We start from the raw sequence: 25,760 nt of genomic DNA on the forward strand, positions 1-25,760 counted from the left end.
TGTGTAACTGTGTTTGTATGATGTACAGGGGAAATGCAATTAAATTTGCTCCTTATCTGATAAGTGCTTTTAGAGTTGTAGCGTTGGACACGATATAAGTGCTTCTGAAATTTATTACTGTTAATTACATATTTCTAATATGTGATGAGGAGGAAGTGATAGAAGAAATGTTTAGCAATATCCACACACCATGTTACCTTGTGCTTCACAGAAAATTCTTATTGCAGGCGAGTGTGCAAGTTTCTATTTCTTTGTTCAATTCTCTGTGAGGCCAAGCTAGCAGCAGTGTCCGCTTTTGTTTTTCAATACCCTGGGACTTGCTATGGGAGGCTATGTTAGTATGCACTTTGCTTTCTTCAACAATTGTTGTGCTTAAATACACGTACATGATGTATTTACACATCAATTCCACCTTCAAATGCTTACACATGTGATCCCCGTAGATTTCAAAAGCAATTTACATGCCTGGAGTAGTGGGATAGAGTTGGGTAGATCGGCTGATCAATAGACTAAACTTGAAGTGTGCTCTTGAATGTAATTTGTGAAAACTTTGGTGAGTACTTGGTTAAACTTTCAATACAAAATGTATGTGCTCACGTGTGCATGTCCAACCTCCTCTGGTTGTAGTGATAGACAACAAGGAGCAATTGATTTATACAGTGTCTATATGAAAAACAGTTAATCAATCATGAGTGTTGAGTACAATGGGGTACAGAGTATATCTGGGATAAGTATTGTTGTTGGCCTAAATAATGTACACCCATGCTATTAAGCAAAAAGCTTAGAAAAGGCAACAATAATAAAGTTATGATTTACCTCAACTAACCAAACACACATACATTTGCTTCATGGTAAAGAAGGTATTCTTACTTCCCATGAAGAGATAAATGAATTGATATAGTATGTTAGAAGTTTAGACTCTATTTAGGCTGTTTTGAGTGGGCAGTAAATCTCATATACTCCACCTTGTTGTCTAATATACTCCATGCCTTCAGGCACAATATAACATATGCTCAAAATCCAATCAGTATATATGCATTTTTCACATGCAGTGATGTAATGAGGGTGCATATTTTGTCGTGTGAGCATGCACAGTTGCCATGGCGCTGGTATTATCGCAATAAAACCAGCAGCTTTTTCCAAGCTTACAGCGGAAACAGCCGTGGATGAGATGAGTAATCTGAGTGTAATGTAAAATAGAGTCTAAAGCAGTTATACGGGCACAATGTGGAGTCTGAAATTCAAAGGCACAAATCTGTAGTGCACGGGCAAAGTGAGAGTGTTACAGATTTGAGCTTTTGGGTATATAAATTTCATAGAGCCTGTATCACTACATTGTGTCTTCTTTCACTGTTTACTGAAGCGATTAAAACACGCGTAAAATTATTTTTGTAGCAGATGTCTTTTTCAATGACATTTCAAAAACAGAATTATGCAAACAAGTTGCTCAGCAGGTTACATATAATGATTGTATGTTATAGTGAAATTGTTGTTTAGGTGTGTTAGTCCATAGTACTAGCATGTCACATGTATGTGTTAATTGATTTCCTGATTGTTCCACTTCATGGTGGTTGACACTACATACATATCAGATGTAGTGAATTGTGTTATAGCAGGATTATTGGTAGTACCTGTCAGTAATATTTTACACCCCTTAAATGAGTTATTAGCGATATATGAACGATCTTATATTGATCACACATCAGATACAGAAAATAATTGGTAGAAATATCCCAGCTGTCTCCCTGATAGAGTGTATGAGAACAGTGTGGAATTAACAGTGAAAATTACAACAAAAAACTTAGTACGCAGTCACAATTGTGACCCAGTCTGGGAAAACCGGTATTATCGCCCATGTCAGGAGATTCGATTTTTTACAATTCCACAATCAAAATCAGTTAGACTTGAGTGGTCTGGTTTTGCTGGCTACTTATCCCAAGCCCAGTGGCAATCCGTACGTGTGGTGTAGGGCCTTAATGAAGCTCTGGTCAGCCTGGGAATGGCTGTATGTGGCTGTACAACTCTGTGATGTTGAATAAATACATCTGCTATGAATTTCCTTTTATTTTAGCCTATTTTGATACTTGAATGGCCCATAACTTAATAATATTAGCCTAATTCATCCCAAAATGTTCCTTTTCAATATTTAAACAGCATCTTTCCTGCCTTCCAGGCCCCCCCGCCTTCCACCCCTTTTGGAGCTCGCCTGATACAGCCAACCACGGTTTTAAAAACTATCTAAAATGGCGGGAAACTTAGCTGTTGACTACTTCAGTGAATGATCTGGAAGGTAATAAATTGTTGTAAAACGTGTGAATTTAAAACCAGCGTTTCTCAATACTTTTGGAAGGGCTGGTTTTCCCAGACTGGGTCACAATTATTTTAATACTTCATTAAATGTATTTGTTATATCGTTGCTAGGAGACAAGCTGGTTACCATTAGTTACTATGACCACAATGTGTTGGAGTTCACCAAGGAGGCATGCCATGCTGTTGTTGTCAACATGAACATCAAGGTGAGTTCTGATTGCTTCGAAGTGTAATCATAACTAAACCATCCCATAGTTTAACATTCTACCAGAATCTCCACTACATAAGAGTTAAACCATCTCCATCCCAGCAAAATTGTTGTCCCACAATTGAAGGATGTTATGTTAGTAATAGTTCTCATTGTAGGTCTGTGTGTATGTATGTATCTGTATGTATGTGTACACTGTGCTGTATGTGTCCGTCTAGTTGTGTATGTCCTTATGTCCCTCTGTATGTCTGTGTGTCTGTATTTATGCGTGTGTGTTGTGTGTATCTGTAATGTGTGTATGTGTTTCCGTCTGTATTATGTGTGTCCGTTTGTATGTGTGTGTATTTCTGTTGTGTGCACGTGTATGTCTGTGTGTCTGTATTTATGTGTGTATGTCTTGTCTGCAGTGTGTGTTGTGTCTATGGCAATACATACATGTTTGTGTGTATGTATGTGTGTATGTACTGTATGTATACGTGTCCGTCTCTGGTTGTGTATGTCTGTGTGTCCATCTTTGTGTGTAGCGTAGTGTGTAGTGTGTGTGTGTGTGTGTGTGTGTGTGTGTGTGTGTGTGTGTGTGTGTGTGTGTGTGTGTGTAGCATGTGTGCGAGTGTGTGTGTGTGTGTAGCATGTGTGCGAATGTGTGTGTGTGCGTGCGTGTGAGCTCTTCATCAGTTTCACCTATGAGACATGGCTCTTCCTCTTGTTGGTTACTAGACCTAGGATTAGCCTATTAGTCTGAGTAGTGTACAGGTTACCTTGACAACTGGGTAGGACTGTTGGTTGTGTGTGCAATAGTTCAGTCATATCTTAAACCAGATTATCCTGTTGATCATGTATAATGGTTTTTAGATGGATCTTGTGTCTACGTTCATGGTAGTGAAGCTAATGCTTTTGGTTAGAAATTGTGTCATTGCTGATGCTAGTAATGTGGGTGTGTTTGTTGATAACCATGCTAAGGTAAGCATCATGTGACCTCACATGACATCACATGACCTCACACAGGCAATATAATGATATCCATGACAACAAACTAGCTGGAGTATGGATTAAGAACTATGCTAGTCCAATATTCCATAGTAATGCCATACATCACGGCAAAGATGTTGGGTTCTTTATATTCTAAGATGGACAGGTAAATAACATGGGTAATCCCCCTGGTGATAAGGGATAACCCCTAATCCTCCCCCAGGGCATACTAGAAGACAATGACATCCACACAAACAGGATAACTGGTATAGAGATCAAACAAGATGCTAATCCAATAGTGATGAAGTGTAGGATACATCATTGTTGTACTGGTGGAGTGTATATACATGATAGGGTAAGTGTAACTGGTATTTGTGTATTTCATCGGGTATTTGTGTATTTCTTCTAGTATTTGTGTATTTCATATGGGATTTGTGCATTTGCTATAGGTACCACTTGAAAGGTAATGGCACCTACTCGTAGTGGTGTATAAAATAAGCGATCCTCAAAAGAAATAAATTGATTTATAAATACACTTAATTTTAGTTCTGTGAGGCTAGGCTAGGCTAGGCTTACGGCCTTTTTTGCTTGGAATGGATTCCAGTGAGATCTGGCAAGCTGATGCCATTAAGAAGAGATCATGATCACCACTTCATTGTGTTAAGTATCACTCAGGTCTGTTTATCACTGGCTAACTGATAACAGTGATCTGAGCATTGATTGCCGATCACCACTCATGACAGGTTCTTTACACTAAAGGATACTCATTATGGATTCATTAGCTATGTCATGAAGATCACTAACCATCCATTACGATTATCATCATAGATATTAGATACACCGTTATCACAAAGAAGGAGTAGAATAGTCTGCGGTAATAGTTTGTGTAGAAGTGTAAGCGAATATCCAGCTATTATCCTAGGTCATCTCATGTTATATGTAGAGTGTATTTTGTGTTTGCGGTGGTGTGTAAACAGGAGCCCATAAGCACTACAAGGCTTAGGTACTTTGAGAAGATTAAATGAACACTGTAACTACTGTGGCATGAAGTGATGAACACCAGCAAGTCACTTCCCCGTGTTTCAAATTCTAACCATGCGTTTAATTTTGATTGTGGATTTACTCATGTGAGTCATATATGTTCTGATGGAAAATTTAATGGTGAATCGAACAGAACTTGTTGCAAGATGATAGGAGCAACCACTATTGAGTTATGAATCATTTTATAAAAGGTTTGCGTGTTTTCTTACCGAAAAGTTACTTATGTGCATGGTAGGGGTGGGCGGTATACCGGTATTTAGTTGTTGTGCAATATATTTTTAAAACCGATTAACTAAATATTTAACATTTAAAAATACCGCATACCGATATACCTAAAATACCGGAAATAACCGGTTCACGAACGGTATACGTATTATTCCAGCTGGTGCTAGTTGCTTGTACGGTATGGCAGAACTTGTTAATAAAACCGGAACGAAGAGTGTAGCATGGGATTATTTCGGTTTAGAGAAAGGTGCTGATGGGAGAGTGGTTGACGATGGAAGTGCCGTTTGTCGTCTTTGTCGTAAACGCGTGTTGGCTAAACATGGAAACACCTCGAATTTGTTTTCACATTAAAGAATAATCACTCAATAGTGTACAAAGAGGCTATGGACGCAGTGAAAGCTAAGGAGGACTCCACTGAACGACGAGCAAGATGCGTTCCACCGGTTAATCAACCTACTTATCAAGAAGCGATGGTCCGCTCACAGCCATACGATCGGAAGGGAAAGAAATGGAAGGAACTAAGCGATTCTATTACTTATTTCATAGCCAAAGACTGCTTACCTATTAATACCGTCGAAGGTGCTGGCTTTAGAAAAATGGTTAAAACTTTTGATTCACGCTACGACATTCCAAGTCGCAATCATATTTCAAGAATAGCTTTACCAAGCCTCCATGCCACCGTGAAGCAGCAAGTTAAGCAAGAAATTAGCTCGATAAGCCATTTTTCATCAACAACAAATATGTGGTCAAGTGTGGGGATGGTACCTTATATCAGTTACACCATACACTACATCAATGATGAATGGCAGCTGTGTAATAAGTGCTTACAGACCCAATACTTACCTGAGGATCACACAGGAGCTAATTTGGCAGAAGCAATGAAAGCAGCATTGGAGACTTGGAGCTTGGATGTTGTTAACCAAATTTGCCTTACAACAGACAATGGTAGCAACATCATTTCTGCTGCGAGGATCTTGGACTGGCTAAGGCTTCCCTGTTTTGGCCACAACTTACACCTTGCTGTCACTAAATCTGTGCAAGATGACAGTCGATGCAGTCGGGCACTTGGTGTGTGTAGGAAAATTGTCAGTTCTTTTTCAATGAGCTGGAAGAGGAAAAGGGAACTGACAAAAGCTCAGATTAACATGGATGTCAAGCAGCATTCCTTAGTTGCAGTAAGTAAGGCAAACATGTGAAGTATGTTTCAATGTTTGTACAAACATGTTTGTACAAATTAAAAAATGAAATATTTCTCTCACCTGTAGGACTGCCCTACCAGGTGGGGTTCAATGTCAAAAATGGTATCAAGAATTTTGGAACAGAAGGAGCCTATCAGATTAGTGCTGAGCAGTGACCGCACTACTAGCCATCTGGTACCTACTTGGCAGGACCTTGATGTTCTGGAATCAATTGATAGTGCAGTCTCACCACTGTCTGGTTTGACAGACATCTTATCAGGGGAGCAGTATGCTACAGTGTCAGCTGTCATCCCAATGCTGTATTTGTTGGAAAGTGACTTGCTGAAGGAAGGTGCTGAAGATACAGCATTAACTAGGGATATCAAGCATCGTATTGTTGATGACATCAAAGGCCGCTATAGCAGATTAAATGACACCGTGAATGAAATTCTTCAAGTAGCTACATTTTTAGATCCTCGCTTCAAGGTAAAATACTTTGAACATGTGCAAGAAGTTGAGTTGATGTCCATTAAGCAGAAAGTGACTGATGATGCTTTAGAAGTTTGCCACGAACTACAAGAAGTACAGCAGAATAGTTCTAGAGCAGAATCATCTAGAACACAAGACGTTGCACACTCTTCTCTCCAGCCATCAGCCCCAAAGAAGAAACGTAACCTTGGAACTTTGTTCAAGGACTTTGAGTTTAGGATTAGAGAAAAAGAACAAGAGCATGCTTCCCCTGTCAATCAAGAGGAGCAGCATAGACAGATTGTGATGAAGGAAATAGATGGATATCTGTCAGGACACAGGCTAGATTTTGAAGAGGATCCACTGATGTGGTGGAAAAGGCAGCAGTTTAACTTTCCAGTACTTGCAAAGCTTGCACAAAAGTATTTGTGTGTTTGTGCCACCAGTTCGGCATCAGAGAGGCTGTTTAGCACAGCAGGAAATGTTGTCTCACCGTTCAGAGCTACTATGAAACCTGACAAGGTTGATATGCTAGTCTTTTTATCAAAAAACTTGTAAGTTTTTTGGCATCTATAAAAGTATTAGCTTTTTATTGTACAACTTTTTGATGATGAAAGACTAGCTTATCAACCTTATAGAACTCATCAAGACAAATAATATTGTTAATTGTGATTGTATACAGTTTACAGTATGACATTATAATTGTGAATAATTAAAACTTGTTCAACTGCATTCCAAATCCTAAAAAGAAGAAGAAACACAGTTAAGCATTAATTGTGGATAATAGTCAGTATCTTGCTTGTACATATTTAGTAGGTATTTAGTAATACCGCAATATTTATAATCAAAATACCGTGGTATGATATTGATCAATACTGCCCACCCCTAGTGCATGGCTAGTTTTGGCCTCACCGTTTAGCGTTAGGGTAAAACCCTAGGTATCATTTTAAATCCTAGTTACATCACAAGTAGAATGACATAATTTGCATAGCCATAGGACAGATTCTTTGAAAGTTACAGTGCTTTGTGCAAGGCATATGTGTTAAGGTTAAATCCAGTTTTCTGGATTATGTGGGTTTAAGGGTTAAAGTGCAAAAGTGTCCCTTAGTACAAGCTGACCTGGAATACCAGGACACCTTGATGATCAGGACAACTTGACACTTTTGATCATTTCCAAGTTTACATTGGACTGACGTAATACATACATCGAGGAGGTTAATATTATGTGTTTTACCTTCTGTTTGTATGTGTGTATTGTGTAGGTGTCATGTGTATCATTATCACCAACTAATGATGACATGGAGTCTGAACTGAGACATCATTGTGCCTATAACATACCTGTGAGTAGTGTAGTGTAACATGTAACATTACATGGTAGTGATTTATGTATTACACATATCTATACAGTGGTCCCTCCATTATCTGACCATCAATTATCAGAGTGTTCTGTTATCCGAACTGTTAAAGTGACTGCTCTATTAGAGTATTTTGCCTAAGGTGTATGTTCTATTTAACTGAACTCTACATAAATCTACGGGCTTCAGTTATCTGAACTTTTCCATTATCCAAACACACCTAGGGAGGGACCACTGTATTGGAGTATCGTGATAATACTCCAACTGTGATAATTATAAGGAAACGGGAAGAAAAGGTTTTATTCAGCTTAGCAGTTCACATTGTGCTAGTATGTAGGCTGTTTATCTGTTTATAAACTTTGTAAGCTTACTAATTATGTGTCTGACAATATATCAACCACTGACTTAGGCTCTTTGAATTAAATCTGTACCACATGTAGCTCTGTTAGATACAGACATGCTGTTTCAGCATACTGCCACTGCTCTCCCAAATCTATTGTTTACCCTTAGGATAAGGCTTAGCTTGTACCATAAAGATTACAGTGATATATTTCTAAGTGTGTTGTGTTTTTGTTCTCTTTACCTTTTACTGTAAACATACATGTAGATGTGTACATATGTATGTATGTACGGTATCACTCAAATGTAACGTCGCACTCATTTGTGCCGCTCGATTGCGAGTGACAGGTGCCACGCCCTTTAATTAGCAAGTTTGCGAGTATTCATCCCAGGATGAATACTCGCAAAGGAAACAGGTGCCACGCCCTTTAATTAGCAAGTTTGCGAGTATTCATCCCAGGATGAATACTCGCAAAGGAAACAAGTGCCACGCCCTTTAATTAACAAGTTTTTTTTTAATTACTCGCAATCAAGCACAGTGCGAGTGAGTACAACGTTACATTTGAGCAGTACCATATGTTCTTACAGTACATGTCCATGCAAAATCATGTGTGTGTTGTAATAATACTATCATGTGTGTAGACATTTTTCTTTTCTTTAACAGGCTATGGTGATGTTTCATGGGAAAGAAAAAAATTTACATGATTTATTGGAAATCCTTAACAAACTTGCAGCAGATGATAATCTTAGTGTTCGACAATCAATAGCTTATGGTATACATGAGGTATGTGTGTTTATCATCCTTGATCACTTAACATTACAAATACAGTCACAAATAGTGTACACTTGTTAATAACTATTGTTACACCTCATTATTAAGGTGACCTCTAGTGACCATTATAGAGAAGTATATATGTATATATAACATTGTTACAGTAATAGAGTAGCTAGTGGTCACTTATCACTGGTTGTTATATTAGACTATATGTACTATAGCAAATGTTCTATATAGTAACTACTCTGTAACCTTCTACCTTTTATAGCTTGTGAGAACCTGTGAAAGTCCTTAAACAATTTTATTGGGGGCTACAGTAGTTATGTACTGCTACGAGTTGTAATTCAACTATTGTAGGAGTTTCTATACCATCTTTAATAACATCATGTTAAGACTTAGTTTTTTGCTGTGCTGTACAAGAATGTACCAATTCCTTCATCTGGAAAAAAAAGTACATTTTCAAAAAATACACTGTCCTGTAGTAGCAATGTTTACATTATATAACATGGTCACTATTTTGAGGTAGTCAAAAAGGTTAAGTAACATTTTTCATGTTGTTGGTAGGAGTGTTAGGAATGTTACCTACGGGACTGTAACACTTGTTATATTGTCTGTCTCATTGTAGGTAGCTGCAATTCTCCGTTGTGATGCTATGAAGATTGCTCCACTTTATATCAAGTTGATGAAGGATAAGTCACTGACTATACTAGAAGGACTGATTGAACATCTTCCACAAGCTATGCTTGAGTTTGCTAATGCAGCCAATTTGTCTGTAACTACAAAGGTGTGTGTAGTGTGCGTGTGTGTGTGTGTGTGTGTGTGTGTGTGTGTGTGTGAGTGAGTGTGTGTGTGTAGTGTGTGTGTGTGTGTGTGTGTGTGTGAGTGAGTGTGTGTGTGTAGTGTGTGTGTGTGTGTGAGTGCGTGGGTGGGTGGGTGTGTAGTGTGTGTGTGTGTGTGTGTGTGTGTGTGTGTGTGTGTGTGTGTGTGTGTGCGTGCGTGCGTGGGTGGGTGTGTAGTGTGTGTGTGTGTGTGTGTGTGTGTGTGTGTGTGTGTGTAGTGTGTGTGTGAGTGCGTGCGTGGGTGGGTGGGTGGGTGTGTAGTGTGTGTGTGTGTGTAGTGTGTGTGTGTGTGTGTGTGTGTGAGTGCGTGCGTGCGTGGGTGGGTGGGTGTGTAGTGTGTGTGTGTAGTGTGTAGTGTGTGGGTGTGTGTGTGTGTGTGTGTGTGTGTGTGTGTGTGTGAGTGAGTGCGTGCGTGGGTGGGTGGGTGGGTGGGTGTGTGTGTGTGTGTAGTGAGTGCGTGCGTGTGTGCGTGGGTGGGTGCGTGCGTGCGTGCGTGCGTGTGTGTGACACGTTCCTGCCAGTTTACTGACGAGGAAGTTTTGTTCATTGTATAATATCATTCATATGTGGCCATTGATAATTGATGTTCTATTTCTTGTTATGACAGGCTCAGTCTATTTACAGTGTATCATATGTCATTGTGTATTATTGTAGTTATCATGTAAGACAACATTTATGGAGGAGGATCCGTTGGATCAGAAGAAAGAACAAGAGGAGAAATTATTACTCTTAGCAGCAAGTATTGTGTATAGATGTACTGTATAGTGTAGTCCTTTAGAAGAACCAGGCCTGAAACATGCCTTCATATGTATAGACATTGTAATTTTTTTTTTCCTGCCATACACCAGACCTCCCAGAATTACATCCATATTTGTTGTATACTTCAAACTCCATCATTGATAAAACCCTTGATCTGTTTTACTTCACTTTCCCCTAGGGATGCGGCGATTATGCCGGCATAATTTCGAGCATAATGGGTATGTGTGGGAATCAGGAATTATGCTAGCATTTTGAGGTGATTATAAAGCTTCAACAGTAGGAAAATCTTCAGACTGCACATTCCGTTAAAAAAGATCGAGATACTCTAATAGAGCAGTCAGAAACTCTAATAGAACAGTCACTGAGTGTTATTTACTCTAATAAAGAAGTCACGTTGACATGAAATACTCTAATGCAGCAACTAGCTAAAGAATTTGAGACTATTTAAAGCTTAAACATCAATGAAAATGGTCTGATACTGCAATATACTGGCATTATTAGCCAATTATGGGGGCATAATTTTGGGAATAATGGGCAATTCTCCAAAGCATAATAGGTGATTTTTTGAGCACTGCTCAAAAGCATAATGCTCGATTTTTGGAGCATAATGCCTACTTTCCCCTATGACCATCCCTTGTATTGTACACATATTGTATATGGTACTGATACTAGATTGTGTGTTGTTATAGGAGGAACAAGAAGCAAAGGAACCAGATAACTCATCAAAGGGTAAACAATCTGCCACTAGTAAGGACAAACAGAAAAATCCTCCTACCAAACATTTCACATGTAAGTGTCTCAGATGAGTAAGATTGTGTACAGTGTGTGTGTGTGTGTGTGTGTATTATTTTACAATATATTCTCTAATAGAACACACATTATTTGGTTGAATATTATATGTATTTAGAAATTTTAATGCATTGTTTTGAAGTTACTAAATATAATGAAAACCTGTAGCAGGGGTTAACCTGTGGTGTTGTTTACTAATGAAAATGGCAAGGCCAAAACAAAAGGTCCTTACTATCAGCTGACTTTCTCGACAAGACAGGCATCATTAGTGTTGATCTAGAAATTGATACACCAATGTAATAGAATATTGCTGACACAACAAACTCAAAGGATGGATGTTAATATATATAGAAGCCATAGTTTGGCACTTGCTTTATTTGCTTTGTGTAGGGGAATTTTGTACAGTAGTTAGAATGAGCCAACTTTGCATGGTTTCTGTGCTATTTAGATGAGGTGTGCCACCTAAAATTCTGCCTTAAAAATTATCCTAGAGACATCTTACATGATTAAAATCACCTCAAAGAAATAATAATGTTGCCCCATCAACATCAAATACAGCATTAAAAAAAGAAAACATTTACAGGTGGCCGGATATAGAATTTTTTCTAAAATCAATGGAACTTGAATTTTGTCTGCCAACCCTTCATGCCCATAAAAAGATTAACAATAATCGAGTGCGGAGACCACTCCTCCTAACAATCTATTTACACGGTCACAATGACCACACCCCCTTTTTATTGGTCTAGCTGTATTTATAATGCTATCACAGTGAAATATGAAATATTGAAATATGAAATCGTGACCCACACCCTGGTTGGTGATACTCTAATACAGCAGTCACTCTAATAGAACAGTTACAAGTGTATAGCTGTATGCTATAGCAAAAAACAAAAAACCTAACCAGTATATCAATTAAACAATAATGAAGTATCAAGCAATAAAAAGTAGTGAAATAAAAGAGATGAATGATGGTATTACAGCATAGAAGTAGCTTGGTGGGAAAATCCCTACTTTAGCATTGAACAAAATAATTGTTATATTATACCGATGTAGGGATTTTCCCATCATTCATCTCTTTTTTCACTATGTTTTATCACTTGGATCTCTACTTCATTTTAAATTAATAATTTTTAATATATTAACTGGGGAAGCATTTGCTCAATTGGTATTGGGGTCATTATGGAACTTTAGAGAGAGACCTCCTGTGGGTTACTAGTCCTGTCCCAGGAAGATTTGCATATGTGCCTGAGTGGTGTACAATCATCCCATTGTTAGGCAGCAATAGTTATGTTTTGTGTGACTGCTGGAGGCTTTGGTCTAGGTTTGTATATGATACTGATATAACCTGGTCCTGCATTATGAAAGGTGAAGTTTTAATTCTTTGTATAGCAAGCAGTTACATCTCTAGCAAGACTGTAGTGTGTACTAGAGGTGTACCGATAATCGGATCGGTTATTGGGAAAACCATATATCGACTGTATTTTTATATATTGGTATCAAATCGGCAGCACGATTAAAAAAGCAGCAGATACAGATATGTGTATGTATTTAGAAATACATGCTCATGTACAACAAATTAAGTATACAAATGCATTGAATTGCATTTTCCTGCATTAAAATGTTGTTATTACTGCTTCAGTGTACTGTCAGCTGTTGTTATAGCAATACTGCTGCCATAAACAAGCTAAATTAGTCCTTCACAATCAAATTCTAGTAAAACTTGCTACAAGATAGACATGCTGTGCTATATCAGATCAGCTATGTTTATCGGCTTGAAAATATTATCCAATATCAGTTATCGGAATATTGGCGAATTCTCATATCGGTGCAACACTGGATACTACAAAGTATATGTAGTTAACTACTGATCAAGTACCGTATACCTGGAAACTTTTGTGGTATGTATATTTCACAATTATTTCCCTTGTCAGGAATTTCATCTCTTAGCCCCAGGATTTTTGCTTTTTAGATTTCACTTGAAAGTCATGGATCACTATTGCTCAATTCAAAGATTTTATTCTCAACCACATGGCTATGAAGGGTCTGGATTATTGTATTTCAAGTGTCGTACCAACTGCTAAGGCATCTGAATGAGCAGTAGCGGCACTCCCTGTGTGAGGCATAGTCTAGCCTTTTAATAGACCAGCATCTTTCATGAGCCACGCCCACTTTAATATTGGGATGTGTGATACTGTTTGTAAGCACATTTGGAGCCATGCTAAGTTATCATTAACTTGCAGTAAGGTGAGTTGGAAGTTTATAGGTATGCATGGAGCCACACCCACTTACAAAAATTACTGTCTGTAAACTGAGAATGATGACAAGGTAGTAAAGACGAGAGGTGATTATCAAAGTGACTGATACTAAGAAGGCCAAACATCCTTGTACTAGTAGATGTGAACACTAAACATTCTAGTTATTTCTTCCTGCTCGTGTAGACTTTCATAAATTGTCACATGCTAAAATTTCATGGTAGCTTTACTAACTGTGAAATTATGTGCCACAAAAATTAAGTACCACAATAAAAAAATCTGTGTCTGTACTATTTATGCATACGATAGAGGATCACGTTTACACTGAAATTCACTATCTATACACAGCTCCATTGAGGATGACTTCATCGGCAAACACTCCACCATACGAGCAATGTCTCCACCAGCTAGTGGTCTATCCAACTCCCTCACCACAACCCTGCCATCACCTAGTACCACCGGCCCCTCTACTAGTGCTGGAGGTTCCAGTGGTAGTGGTGGTACTAGTCCTGCTGTGATCAAGAAGGCTGTTACTATACCAAAGATTGTCACACCTGTGTCAGGTAGTCCTGGATTACAGAAGAGGGAGACATTTCATGGTTTGTACTTTGTAGTAGTGTTCTGTAAATAATTGTGTCTAGCAATTTTATTATTAATTGTCAAAAGTGTTGACGTTGTGGTGTGAAAATATGGTAGACACTCATCAGTTATCTGAGCATCGTTTATCTGTACCCTCGTTTATCCAAAATTAGAAATTTCTTTTCTGTTGGAGTATTTTGAGTACAAGTGTATGTTCTATTAGAGTATTTCAACTGTATTTTGTATTAAAGCAGTTTCATTTATCTGAACACTTAAAATTGGCTGGACTAAGCCTTATCACTTTTATTCTGACACCCTTATATGGTATTATTGTACATCTTATATACATTGTGTAGGCTCTACTAGAGGAACCAAGACATCAGAGACAAAGTCCCAGCCATCACTCGATACAAAAGGTTTAACATCTTCTCCTAGAAGTTCTCCATCAGAATTGAGGAAAACTAAACCCAAGGATGACAAAGTCTCTTCTAGAAGGTATAGATACAAAGCTATAAGATGTACAGAACAGTTACGTTAGGAAATCCCCTTTGATTTTTATCATCAAGTAGCTATCATACAGTATGGTAGTGCTGTGTATCAAGGATGATGGATTTGATGTCCACTAGTATATCTTCAGGTGTAGGTGACCTCCCTTGTTTCACTACTTTTATTTCTTTGATTTCACTGTCTCCTAATTTGGTATTACAATGCACCCTCAAGTATCCGAGCACTTGGGTATTTGAACAGGACTCAGTATATAAATGAATGGGCTTTGGTTATCTGAACACATCTTGGTCCCAAAGTAGTCAGATAACTGAGGGAGCACTGTATAGCTGATACAACACCAGTATATTTATTGTGTATTTCACTAATTCATAATAATTATATCTTTATATTTTAGTGCACCTAGTACCAGTAAACGAAAGCCACTATCATCAGGTGGGAGGGGCACAAAATGGACATGATATGCCTACACAGCCGGCTACATCACTTACATGACCACACTAATCCATTGACTACTACTGCTATAATGTATATCAAATAATTATTATATTGGACTACCACTATATCACTTATATTGATCTGTGTATTATGTTGATTGTGTTGATATTGATTTTGTTTATTATGATATTGCTTACATTGATCTGTAAATATTGTTGATCGTGGTATTGATTTTGTTGATCGTCTATGTATTGCTTAGGTGATCTGTAGGTTTTGTTGATCATGGTGCTCATATAGTAATGATTGCAACCTACTGTTGTGTTAATGACAGTATGATATTGAATGTACAATTCAGTTTTGTGTAGGTATCAATGAGTGTGATGATAGCCCTAGCCTATACAATAACCCAATTAAACTACACAGTTACATTTCTTTGTTGCTGGGCTTCTGAAGAGTTGTAAGTGTAATTATGTATTCCCTTTTGAACCATGCATGATCATTTGCAGGAACATAGGCCACCAATTGTAGATTCCTTGTTTCCTGTCACCCATCTGCATGGTAATTTTAGAGCCGCATGCAAATTTATTATTGTATTTGATAGTCAAGTGATCTAATTACTTTTAATTATAAGTAACTTGCTAGTGTGAGCCTGTGGTGCATTATTGGAAAGGTAGTGAGTTTCTGATGTTTAGTGTCAAAATGCATGGATAACTACATAGGTTGAACCTTGGGCCGGATTACAAGCAATGGCCAATGGATCTATTCAATTGTAAGTAGCCATTGGTGAATGAGATACATTCAACGAAATCCCACAATCTGTAATTAACATGTGTGGAACATATGGAAATTCGTACTGTTGCAGTGGATGGCTAAATTAGTGTTATAACCACAAGCATGATACACCCAGCCAGCAAACTCTAGCTATAAAAGCCTTTGAGACTGATTGCTCAGAGAAAATCAGGGGTCTAGCTGCAACACTTTGAATCTTGATGAATCCCAGTGAAATCACAACAAATCTTGCATCTCTGCTAAATCTAAGAGAAAAGGCAATTAGGAGTTAATGGGCTCCCTTTAATATCCTTGATATTAAATAATAGATTTTGACAATATAATAACCGACTCACCTGCATGGTATTTTTTGCCTGACTATAGGATGGGAAACAAGCAATTTACATGTTGGCCTAATACACTAACACCCTTTTCATATGGCCACCCAAAAGTGGGTTCAACCCAGGTTGAGTAACCCACCAGGTTCAACCCAGTTTCTGTTCACAAGCAATCATCACATGATGGTATTCATTGAGTGATAATTGTCTTCTGTGCATTTAATGTATTCATTAAAAACGCAACTCGCTTTTGAAGCCATAAACTGAGTTAAACCCGAGTTCAACCCTACTGCTTTGTAGGGTTGAACTCGGTTATGACTCCTGGGTTCAACCCGGGTTCAACCTGGTTATAGTGGTCATATGAACACGTTAACCCGGGTTGAATGTGGGTTCAACCTGGTTTAAAGTGACCATATGAAAGAGGTATAATAGTCAAAAATGGCACAAGACACAATTATGTTAAAGATTAAGTGGTATAATCAAGTTAATTAAGGCTTGAGGGAAATATGTTCAAAATTTTGTCCAAAATTCTTTTCTATAGTTTCCCAAAATTTTCACCTATATATTATGCTCTTCAGTGTTCCTTAATCCATAAATGCTTTATTAGAGTATTTCACTACAAAGTGACTGTTCTACGCTGTTAAAATGAAGAGTAAACCACAACTCTTAAAGAGTTCCCATAATAAGGAGGATTTAACACCCCTGGAGAGTAACCATTACTCTAAAAGAGTAACATGTGTTCTGAAGGTGGTGTCACTTACTCTTCAGAGTAATGGTTATTCTCTTCAGAGTGTTGGTAACTCTCCAAGGATTTTAAATCCTCCTTACACTGGGAAGTCTTTAGAGTGGTGATTACTCTTCATTTTAACAGTGTAGTGAGTGATCTGCAAGCTGTTTTTCATGGTCAATCATGGAATTAAGCTCTATTGTTTGAAATATCCACCTAATGTGCTGGCATAACATTCCAGCTTATTATGATGACATATCTGTAACTAAAGTTAAAATTTTGCAAAAAAAGTTTTCAAGTGTGCTATCTAATCTAGAGTAGTAATCTTCAACAAGCAAATAGTTGGAACCCTTTGTACTCAAAAAGGTCTGCAGGAACCCATTCCATGATCCCATATGGATAACTTGGCAAGGTGTGGTCAGTGAGGGCTCTTTACTTATAATAGGTGGTACTGTCAGTTTCTGGGAGGTAGAGCATGACCATATAAAATGTCATGCTAGTGGTGGTCTAGGATTAATTTGTTGACAAGGAGTTATAGTAGGCTTAGCAATACAAAACAGCTGCATTACATTATTGTTATATACTAAAGTTTGAGTGTATAATAATAATTATTACTTTGTTTAGTCTAGTAACATAGCAAGTGTTTAAGATGATAAAAGTTGCAACTTTGTTCTAGAATTGTTATCAAGTATGTAGTTAGGCAACAGTTAAGCTCAGTTTCAATATGATCATGATAGCTAATAATGTAAGTTTAAAAGAATTTAGCAACTTGTAAAAGCAAACCATTATAGCTATAATCAGCTAAAGCTGGAAGTAAGCCACACACATGTATGGCACACTTAATGCTTTGGATATAATTTAGAATTGAACAAAAAATTTCGTGTAATTTTACATAGGAAAATTGTTTTTACAGTGAATAGGGATGCAGCGATTATGCCAGCATAATTTTGGGCATAATAGGTATTTGTGGGAATCAGGAATTATGCTAGAATTTTGAGGTAAAAGATTGAGATAATCTAATAGAACAGACGCCGAATATTATTTACTCTAACAAAGCAGTCACATTGAAATGAAATACTCTAATACAGCAACCAGCTAGACTATTAAATATCAATGAAAATAGTCTGATATGGCAATAAACTGCCTGGCATTATTAGTCAATTATGGGGGCCCATCCTATCATTCCGGAATTATTCTCACAAAATTGGTGCAGACCCATATTCTCAAACTTATGCCGACATATATTACATGGGTGCAGGCCTAATTTTTTGACAGAGATACATACTAATAATTGTTATTAGATGAATGGAAACATTGACAACATGCATTACTATTGAAGTAGTAACCTCAGATTAGAATAGAAGGTGACACATGCACATGATGTGCCTTGAAGAATTCGTTTGCAATGTCTACAGGTAAATTTACAGTGGTAAGATAACCCCCTGACTTCAGTAAAAAGATTTACAATTTATAGCCCAATATTCTGGTATTATTAATAGTGGCTGAACTGTCACCAAATTCAGCCTTTTGACATATACTTCAAAAGCATTTATCATTTTGAGAGGGCACGCCCTCAGACCCCTAGCTGATCACCCCTGATGTACACCACACGAAAAGTCCACTTTTTTAATCTAATAACCTAAAGTCTGGCTACAGCCCTGTAGTGGTGGAATGAAATGTATCTCGTGATGTGCGCAAGTGAGCGTGGGCAGTTTAAGAGATTATTGAAATTGGCTTGTTGTGTCAGTGAGAACTAAGCTAACATGTATTTAATGACAGGCTTACAAGTAATTGCTTCATGCTAAAATGCTAGTGCTATTGCAACAATTTAGCTGTGTGGTACAGATGAAAATTTAAACATACAAGTAGAAGGAAATATGAAAATTTGAAGTTGGATTTGAGATCAAAAAGTAGGGAATTGCTATATAAGAAGTAGTGAAAGAAGAGAGGTGACCCTATACATCTGCATATAAACTAGTGGACATTTAATCCCTATACTTCATTCAGTCTGTAACCATGACTGACTTAGGTTCACTGCAGCATATAGGCAACCTCTCTTTTTTACTACTGAGACTGGGATTAAACGTAAGACTGTATAATTATGACTGGTGAACCTGTGCATATATTATATCAAAAGGAAGAAGAGAACCTGACAAAATAATTATATGTCTGGTCACATGCCCCAACTATCAATTATGAAGCAAAAATGGAGGTAGCCATTACACTTCATATTCAACTACGCTTTTTTCATTACACAGCGTTGCAAATGAAGAACAGCATGAGAAGTGTCTTGACTATTAATCATATTGCTATGGAAAATACTGGCAATAAGCTTATACACTGCCACAGTTAGGCCATATCATGCAGGGCCGCCCACAGGCAGGGGGGGCAACTGGGGCATTTTTCCCCGGGCCCCAGCCTGAAAGGGGCCCCAGGAGGCCCCCCTGAATACCTGTTTAAAAGATCGATATATTCTAATAGAACAGTCAGATCTAAATACTCTAATAGAGGAGTCACAGTATTCTTCAGAGGAGCAGTGTAGCAAGCTTATAGATAAGGAGATATGGTTGGTAATGGGTAGTTATTGTCATTGCCAGCAGGTTGTGACTTTTTTTTTTTTTTTTTTTTGGTCTTCACCTTACAACTTGGGTGAAGGGCCCCACTTTAACTCTTTGCCCTGGGCCCCTTAATTTCTCTGGGCGGCCCTGATATCATGCTATATAGTGTAAACTGGCACCTTGCATTGTCAGCAAAGAGAACTAGAACACAAAGCAGACAAAGACAAGCCCATGATACATGTATTGTATGTCTGTAACTGGCAAAATCAAGTCCGCATGTCAAGTTATATTTGGCTGTCAGTCAGTGTAAAATTCTGTTAAATAGAAAATTTTTTAAATGCTATAGAAAGAGTTTGGGGTTAGTGTGAAGACATTTTTGAACTTGGCTGTGCCTAACCAATGCTGCTAAGCTGTCATGAAGGGAAATTGAGACTGGTTTTAGGGTGATACTTTGAACTGGAAAGCTCCTGCATGATCGCTATATCACACTGTATAATGCATCAAAAATGACAACAGTATAACAGTACTGATGATTGTTAGGCTCACATCTTCGAATTATCTGTATTAGATATTAATACATAATACGTATATGTATGTAGATATATAGCAGTGATGTCTTTATACATAGCAATATTAGCCCTACATCTCAATGTTAATAATTCACTTTGTTTCATGCAATAACTGTCTGCCAGATTAAGTTTCTTAGCACTTTAGAGGCTGTATTCTATATGGGTGTGAGAACATAGAAGTAGTGTTTGTTGCAAATAAGAGGCTGACATATGGAGAAATTTGCACCACATGGACTGATATTTTCAAACTGCTAATTGACTAACATGTAGGTATCTGTATAAATGTATGATTTTCACTGATCTCCATGTTCTCAGCTTTCTAATAATAATTATGTAGGTCCATAAATTTTGAGCAAAATTATCTTTGACTGTGTCAATGCATGCCAACAACTGGTACAAAAGTGCCTATATAGTCAGGGTGAATTTAAATCATAGTTGCCAATTGCTAATTTTCAAAGTTACCTTTTAAATGAGAATATTTTATGCAATTTACAATTATTCTTTCAAACCTAGTATTAACTGTTCTTCTGAAAATTAAGCCTAACATAAGCACACTAGCTAAGATCTTCACAAAAGTGACTGCTACATTAGAAATATGGACTCAAAGTTGACTGCTTTATTGGAATATGTGACTGCTCTATTAGAGTAACTCGATCTTCTGTGCCGTTTTTAGGCTTGAACTGTTTCAGTGGAATACAAACATATACTTTGCACCAGTTAAACATAGATCTTATTCATTTAATCCCTCAGTTCTTTTTGCTAAAAATTATTCCTGAGTTATTGCAGCATAATGGATGCTCTTCTGTGCTGTTTGTAAATATTTCTAATCATTCTTGATTAACTATCACCTCTAATGAATAGGGATGTGAAAAATGTCACCAGAGATTCCATTGAGTACATTTATGAACTTTTATGTTAAATTAAAATTGATATACCAGGAATTTCTTACTTTATTAGCTACCACTTTGACCTAGCAGAAATCTGTGCAAATGTAAATATTGATTGTTAGATTCCTCGTGCTTTAAGCTTTCCAAAAATGTATAGGTTTGCTAATCCCCATAAAATTTTATGTTGTGAAATAAAATCAGGTGACCAGATGTAGAAGCCTTTGAAAAATAACAAACAGTGAAACAATGGGTAATCAAGAGGTAACAAAAAGGAGAACTATAAAAGAAGTAATTTACCCAGTAGACTCTCTTGAGCTTATTGAGGTTGGTTGTTGTTCACAGCTTTGTTAAAACGGTGTCTCCCTGTTATAGAATAGCAGAAGATGGACCTACTTGACATGGTCACTATGAGGTGGTCTTATTAATGAGGTCATGAAGTACACCTTAGCTATGTTTAACATGGTCACTGTAATGAGGTGGTTTCATTAAAAAGGGCTCATTAATTAGATATAAAGATAGCACACCTTGGCAGTGACATGTTTGGGTGGTTCTATTTCTGAACCTCATCACACATCATCATCTGGTGTTACATAGTTTCTAAACTATAATGCATTCCTTTAGTACTAGGAAGAGTTCTCATCAGTAAAAAAGGTACTAACTATACACATATTAATGAAACATATAGTACACTCATAGTTTATAACTAATTCTGACAGTCGTAAATTAAGGTTTAAATCATGTTAGAGTATGGAACAGTGATTTGACTAACCTGTGTTTAAAAGGGAACTAAATTAGATTTTTAATTTAAGAGAAAATTGCATGGTCTCCACATTTTCGTGGGAAAGTATAATATTCATGACACTGTAAAGCATTCAAATTCCTGTAATGTGACACCACTACACTCCATAATCCAGCACAAAATTTAATACAGCAGATTTCTCTTGCGTTTGAATGTTTTGTAGCCTGTACTGTACATGTGCCAGGCTATGAAAGTAAAGGCAAGTCCACAATATGGAATACAAAGTTTCGAACACAAGAGAGAAATCTGCTGTAAAACTTTAATGTGAAGGAATGGTACTGAAATATAGAGTATTGTTACCATGAAGTAAGTTATTATAGGTACAAGTCCACAACATAAATGGTGAGATATTCTACTTAAGGTATTAGAACACTTGTCGCTCAATACTTTTTGTGCATTGCCCTCGATTTTTTTTAAAAACAACATTAAATCGGAAGGTGTAGCAGCTTTTCACCAGACTACTCTCAACATCGCACTTGGTCTATATATTCTAGATGAACACACTTGGCAAACACTATAAGTTCAAGAAATTTAAAAATCAACAAGAAGTGATACACATGAAGAAGTCTGCTATATTGCATAGGCATTATTTTTTGATAGCTTAGAGTGTTCTCTCCCAAATATCTGCCATTCAATTCGCCATAGAAAAAGTGACTTTTAACCTTAAAATGATGCACTTAATTTTCCTGATTTCCTGCTTCTATAGCTCATCTTAATCGCTATTCACTGCTCTTTCCAGATCTGGTTTGGAATCTGATGTATCTATCATGTGTTGCAGGTTGTTACACCTTCTATTATATGCCCCCGAAATTCCCTATACAAAATGCATGGGGAAATTTGCTGCACCGGGTCGGTATAGTCCATTTTGACGCATCAAAATTTCTGTGAATTTAACCTGTTTTGGCATCATTGTACTTACAGAGAGTTGCCCCAAATGTATCACACCTGGAAAGTTACTAAACAGACTCAAGGTAGGTAGTACACAGTATTGAAATGGTTTTTCAATTGAAATGTATACGTATTGGACATGCCTGTTCCAGATGGCATTTTAGCCATGAACAAAAGTATAGCAAATGTCTGCAAACTCCTTGATACGGATGTCTGTTGATGTTGATGGTGCATGTCTCAATGCAATGAGGTTTGGAGAACACGAGTAACATTACAGTACACCATTTACTATTTTGGTGTCCTCGGACTCTCACACAAAAGGGGTGGTATTACTTAAACCCTGCGCTATATATGTACTGAGTGTGTCAAAATACAGCAGCCTATACCAGCTACGAAGATCATGATAGTGTGTTGTCAGTGTCTAGCCTCCAGGGATTATACTTATGTACTTACAATGTAACAAAGTACAAAGAGAATAAGTAGCGGTGACTGCTGCTCTGATTGGTACAATGATTCAGGTACTGTGTGCGTGAAATCCCACCTTGATATTTTCGTCATTAATCACCAGTTACAACCACGTGTTTACATCTGAGCTTAGTAGCTACAGCAGCAGGGCCGTCCAGAGAAATTAAGGGGCCCAGGGCAAAGAGTTATAGTGGGGCCCTTGACCGGCAAGTTGTAAGGTGAAGACCAAAAAAAAAAAAAAAGGTCACAACCTGCTGGCAATGACAATAACTACCCATCACCAACCATATCTCCTTATCTATAAGCTTGCTACATTGCTCCTCTGAAGAGTACTGTGACTGCTCTATTAGAGTATTTAGATCTGACTGCTCTATTAAGAGTTTATCGATCTTTTAAACAGGTATTCAGGGGGCCTTTCATGGGGCCTCCTGGGGCCCCTTTCAGGCTGGGGTCCGGGGCAAAATTCTCCAGTTGCTCCCCCCCCCCCCCCCCTGTGGGCGGCCCTGTACAGCAGTCCCAGCAACACCACTGACTTTTCGGTGCACGTGGCGCAAGTGCGCATAAAAGTAAAGTTTCCGGCTCTGAGTTTCCAGTATAGTACAGCATACAACGTCAATTGTGGTTTAAAAGAGTGACCACGTGATCCGTTGGATGTCTGTGCATGGAACACGAGCTCGACCCATATGCTCGAACCATCGAACACAAGTCAACAAAGTAGGGTGAGTTTTAACAGGTGTCTTAATGTATTTCTTTGTGTTCACTTATGGTTTACGTATAGTTTTTTACTATGACTATCGCGCAACAACGTATTTCTGGAAACTTGTGAAATCAGATTGTACGGGAGGGCGCGAACACCAAACAATCCTTTTCTTCAGACAGGACAGAAGGTAACAGGGACAGTAAGTTTTATTTGTCGTACCGATAGTTTATTGTGTAAGCTATCGATACTTTTCTTTTGCTTTTCTTTGTAACACTATTCCCGGCATTCACATTTTACAGCTGCCAAATCGGGCTGCACTTACGTCTGCTCTTCGTCGCTTTCTTTTACTGTAACTTTTAGTTGTACTTTTCACTGTTCTGTTTTGTATTTTACAACTGTGTGGGTAACCCTGTGTTTATGTTGTCTTTATGTGTGTGGGGAACACATTTGCAGGCCTTCTGTGTACCCATGTCTTGACAAAAATTGATAATCTATCTATCTAATTATGGTGTTAATATTAAAATTTTACACTGCTCCAAATAATTTTGTACGATCACTAAAGTGCCTGTGTGCTTTGATGTGCTCGCTTTAATGTAGCGTTACACGTGTAACATACACATGCTCAGTCATGTGTATATACATTACCAGCTAGTGTTGGAGGATGAAAGTAGGAGGTAGAACCTGTACCAAGCTTAAGCCGGAGAGCTTAACATTATCTGTATGAGGCTACCTGTATAGTAGAGTACTTTGTTGTACATAGTGTAATAGCCTGAATTTAAATGTGTTGTAACAAACTTGTACCTGTTATTGTAAACCTGTTATTTCCAGCCTGACATTGTACCCTTAACCTTTGTGACTGTTAGTATAAATAAGCTGTTGTATTCTCTTCTGATGTTGAGAGTTACAATAATAGTGATTCTAATAGTAGTTTGTTCAGTGGAGTATTACACAATATACAGTACAGTAGATAATACAGCAACCATTATAGAAAGGTATACTTGTATTGTTATAAAACAGGTGTTGGATCAAATATAAACTACTTCTGTCGCTGCTATTGTTATATCATCATCATCATCATCATTGTCACTGCTGCTGCTGTCTAACATCTTGATGCTGTGGCTATGTCACTGGTAAGTTAGTACATCCTTCACATACACAACTTGGTCCACAATGAATAGACCTTCGTTTTCACCCACAGTTATTTGTCCTATCTTGCAGCTACAGCCTTTAGTTAAAGAGGAGATGTTCTCTTTATCCTTTCCATAAACTCAGTCAGAGGAGATTATGATGGTGGGTCAACTGACATTTACTGAGCATACAAGGAATTTGTCCTAGCAACCAAATTTAAGTCGTACAATGATTGTCTGATCATGGACAGGAATAGTTAGTGGTATGCAATATCAAGATTTTTATTTCGATACGATATTGGGGTAAATATCGAAATTTCAATACGATTTTCGATAATTTTTAATAGTGTGGATGGTGTAATTGCGTGGGTGGCGATATTTATAAATATGCTTCAAATACAATTTACATATAAACTATTGCATAAAACTAATAATAAGCCTAGAAAACTGGTAGACAAGCTTTTAAAGTGGCAGTATCAAAAATTGATACGACAACGATATCAACAAAATTATCGCAAAATCGATATTTTTTCTATATATTGCACATCACTAGACAGGAATGGAAAGAGGGATGAAAATGATCAATAGAACATTGCTAATATTAGCTCATTATCTAACTAAATCTCACCAAAACATTATTATTTGTACTGCTTGAATGGTATAGTGTTGCTGGATTATTCCACAAAATGATCAAAATACTCTAATAGAGCAGTCAAACAATTTTGTTACCACAATTAGCAATTAAACTAATACTGCGATTTTCAAAACACACTTAACTAATTAACTAGCTACTTTGACAAAGGTAAATATTTACAAATCATATTTATAAGACAGTGACTTAGCTGCAGAGCTTTGGAATGCTGTACCCACAACCTCAGATGACTGAGAAGTAACATGTTGTTGTTA

At 37.5% G+C, this 25,760-nt stretch overlaps 2 protein-coding genes and 1 long non-coding RNA gene across 19 annotated transcripts in view; all 3 read left to right on the forward strand.

The window, feature by feature from the left end:
* Window positions 1-14,470, forward strand: part of LOC136247656 (uncharacterized) — a 49,639-nt gene extending 35,169 nt beyond the window's left edge. For 5 of the 17 annotated variants that reach the window (XM_066039463.1, XM_066039460.1, XM_066039461.1 and 2 more), the window contains 6 exons: window positions 8,758-8,877; window positions 9,494-9,652; window positions 10,362-10,442; window positions 11,156-11,255; window positions 13,856-14,106; window positions 14,443-14,470. In XM_066039463.1, the coding sequence (XP_065895535.1) occupies window positions 8,758-8,877; window positions 9,494-9,652; window positions 10,362-10,442; window positions 11,156-11,255; window positions 13,856-14,025 (630 nt within the window). In that variant the 3' untranslated portion in view covers window positions 14,026-14,106; window positions 14,443-14,470. The other 12 variants (XM_066039466.1, XM_066039467.1, XM_066039470.1 and 9 more) reach the window with 11 other exon arrangements.
* LOC136247653 (E3 SUMO-protein ligase ZBED1-like) lies at window positions 4,884-7,631 on the forward strand. The gene is made up of 2 exons (XM_066039446.1): window positions 4,884-5,928; window positions 6,019-7,631. Exons 1-2 carry the CDS (start codon window positions 5,137-5,139, stop codon window positions 6,955-6,957), a joined length of 1,731 nt encoding a protein of 576 aa, XP_065895518.1. The 5' UTR covers window positions 4,884-5,136; the 3' UTR covers window positions 6,958-7,631.
* On the forward strand, window positions 14,463-15,230 carry LOC136247666 (uncharacterized). Its single transcript, XR_010697686.1, has 2 exons — window positions 14,463-14,581; window positions 14,988-15,230. It is a non-coding gene; the product is annotated as an uncharacterized lncRNA (long non-coding RNA).
* Window positions 15,231-25,760: the final 10,530 nt, after the last annotated feature.

The sequence above is a fragment of the Dysidea avara genome, chromosome 2 (assembly GCF_963678975.1).
Source record: "Dysidea avara chromosome 2, odDysAvar1.4, whole genome shotgun sequence".
Classification (NCBI taxonomy): domain Eukaryota; kingdom Metazoa; phylum Porifera; class Demospongiae; order Dictyoceratida; family Dysideidae; genus Dysidea; species Dysidea avara.

Coding starts and splice junctions, on each gene's coding strand:
- LOC136247653 (XM_066039446.1), top strand. CDS start 5,137: ATGGACGCAGTGAAAGCTAAGGAGGACTCCACTGAACGACGAGCAAGA. Junction 5,929..6,018: donor AGCAGCATTCCTTAGTTGCA/GTAAGTAAGGCA, acceptor TCTCACCTGTAG/GACTGCCCTACCAGGTGGGG.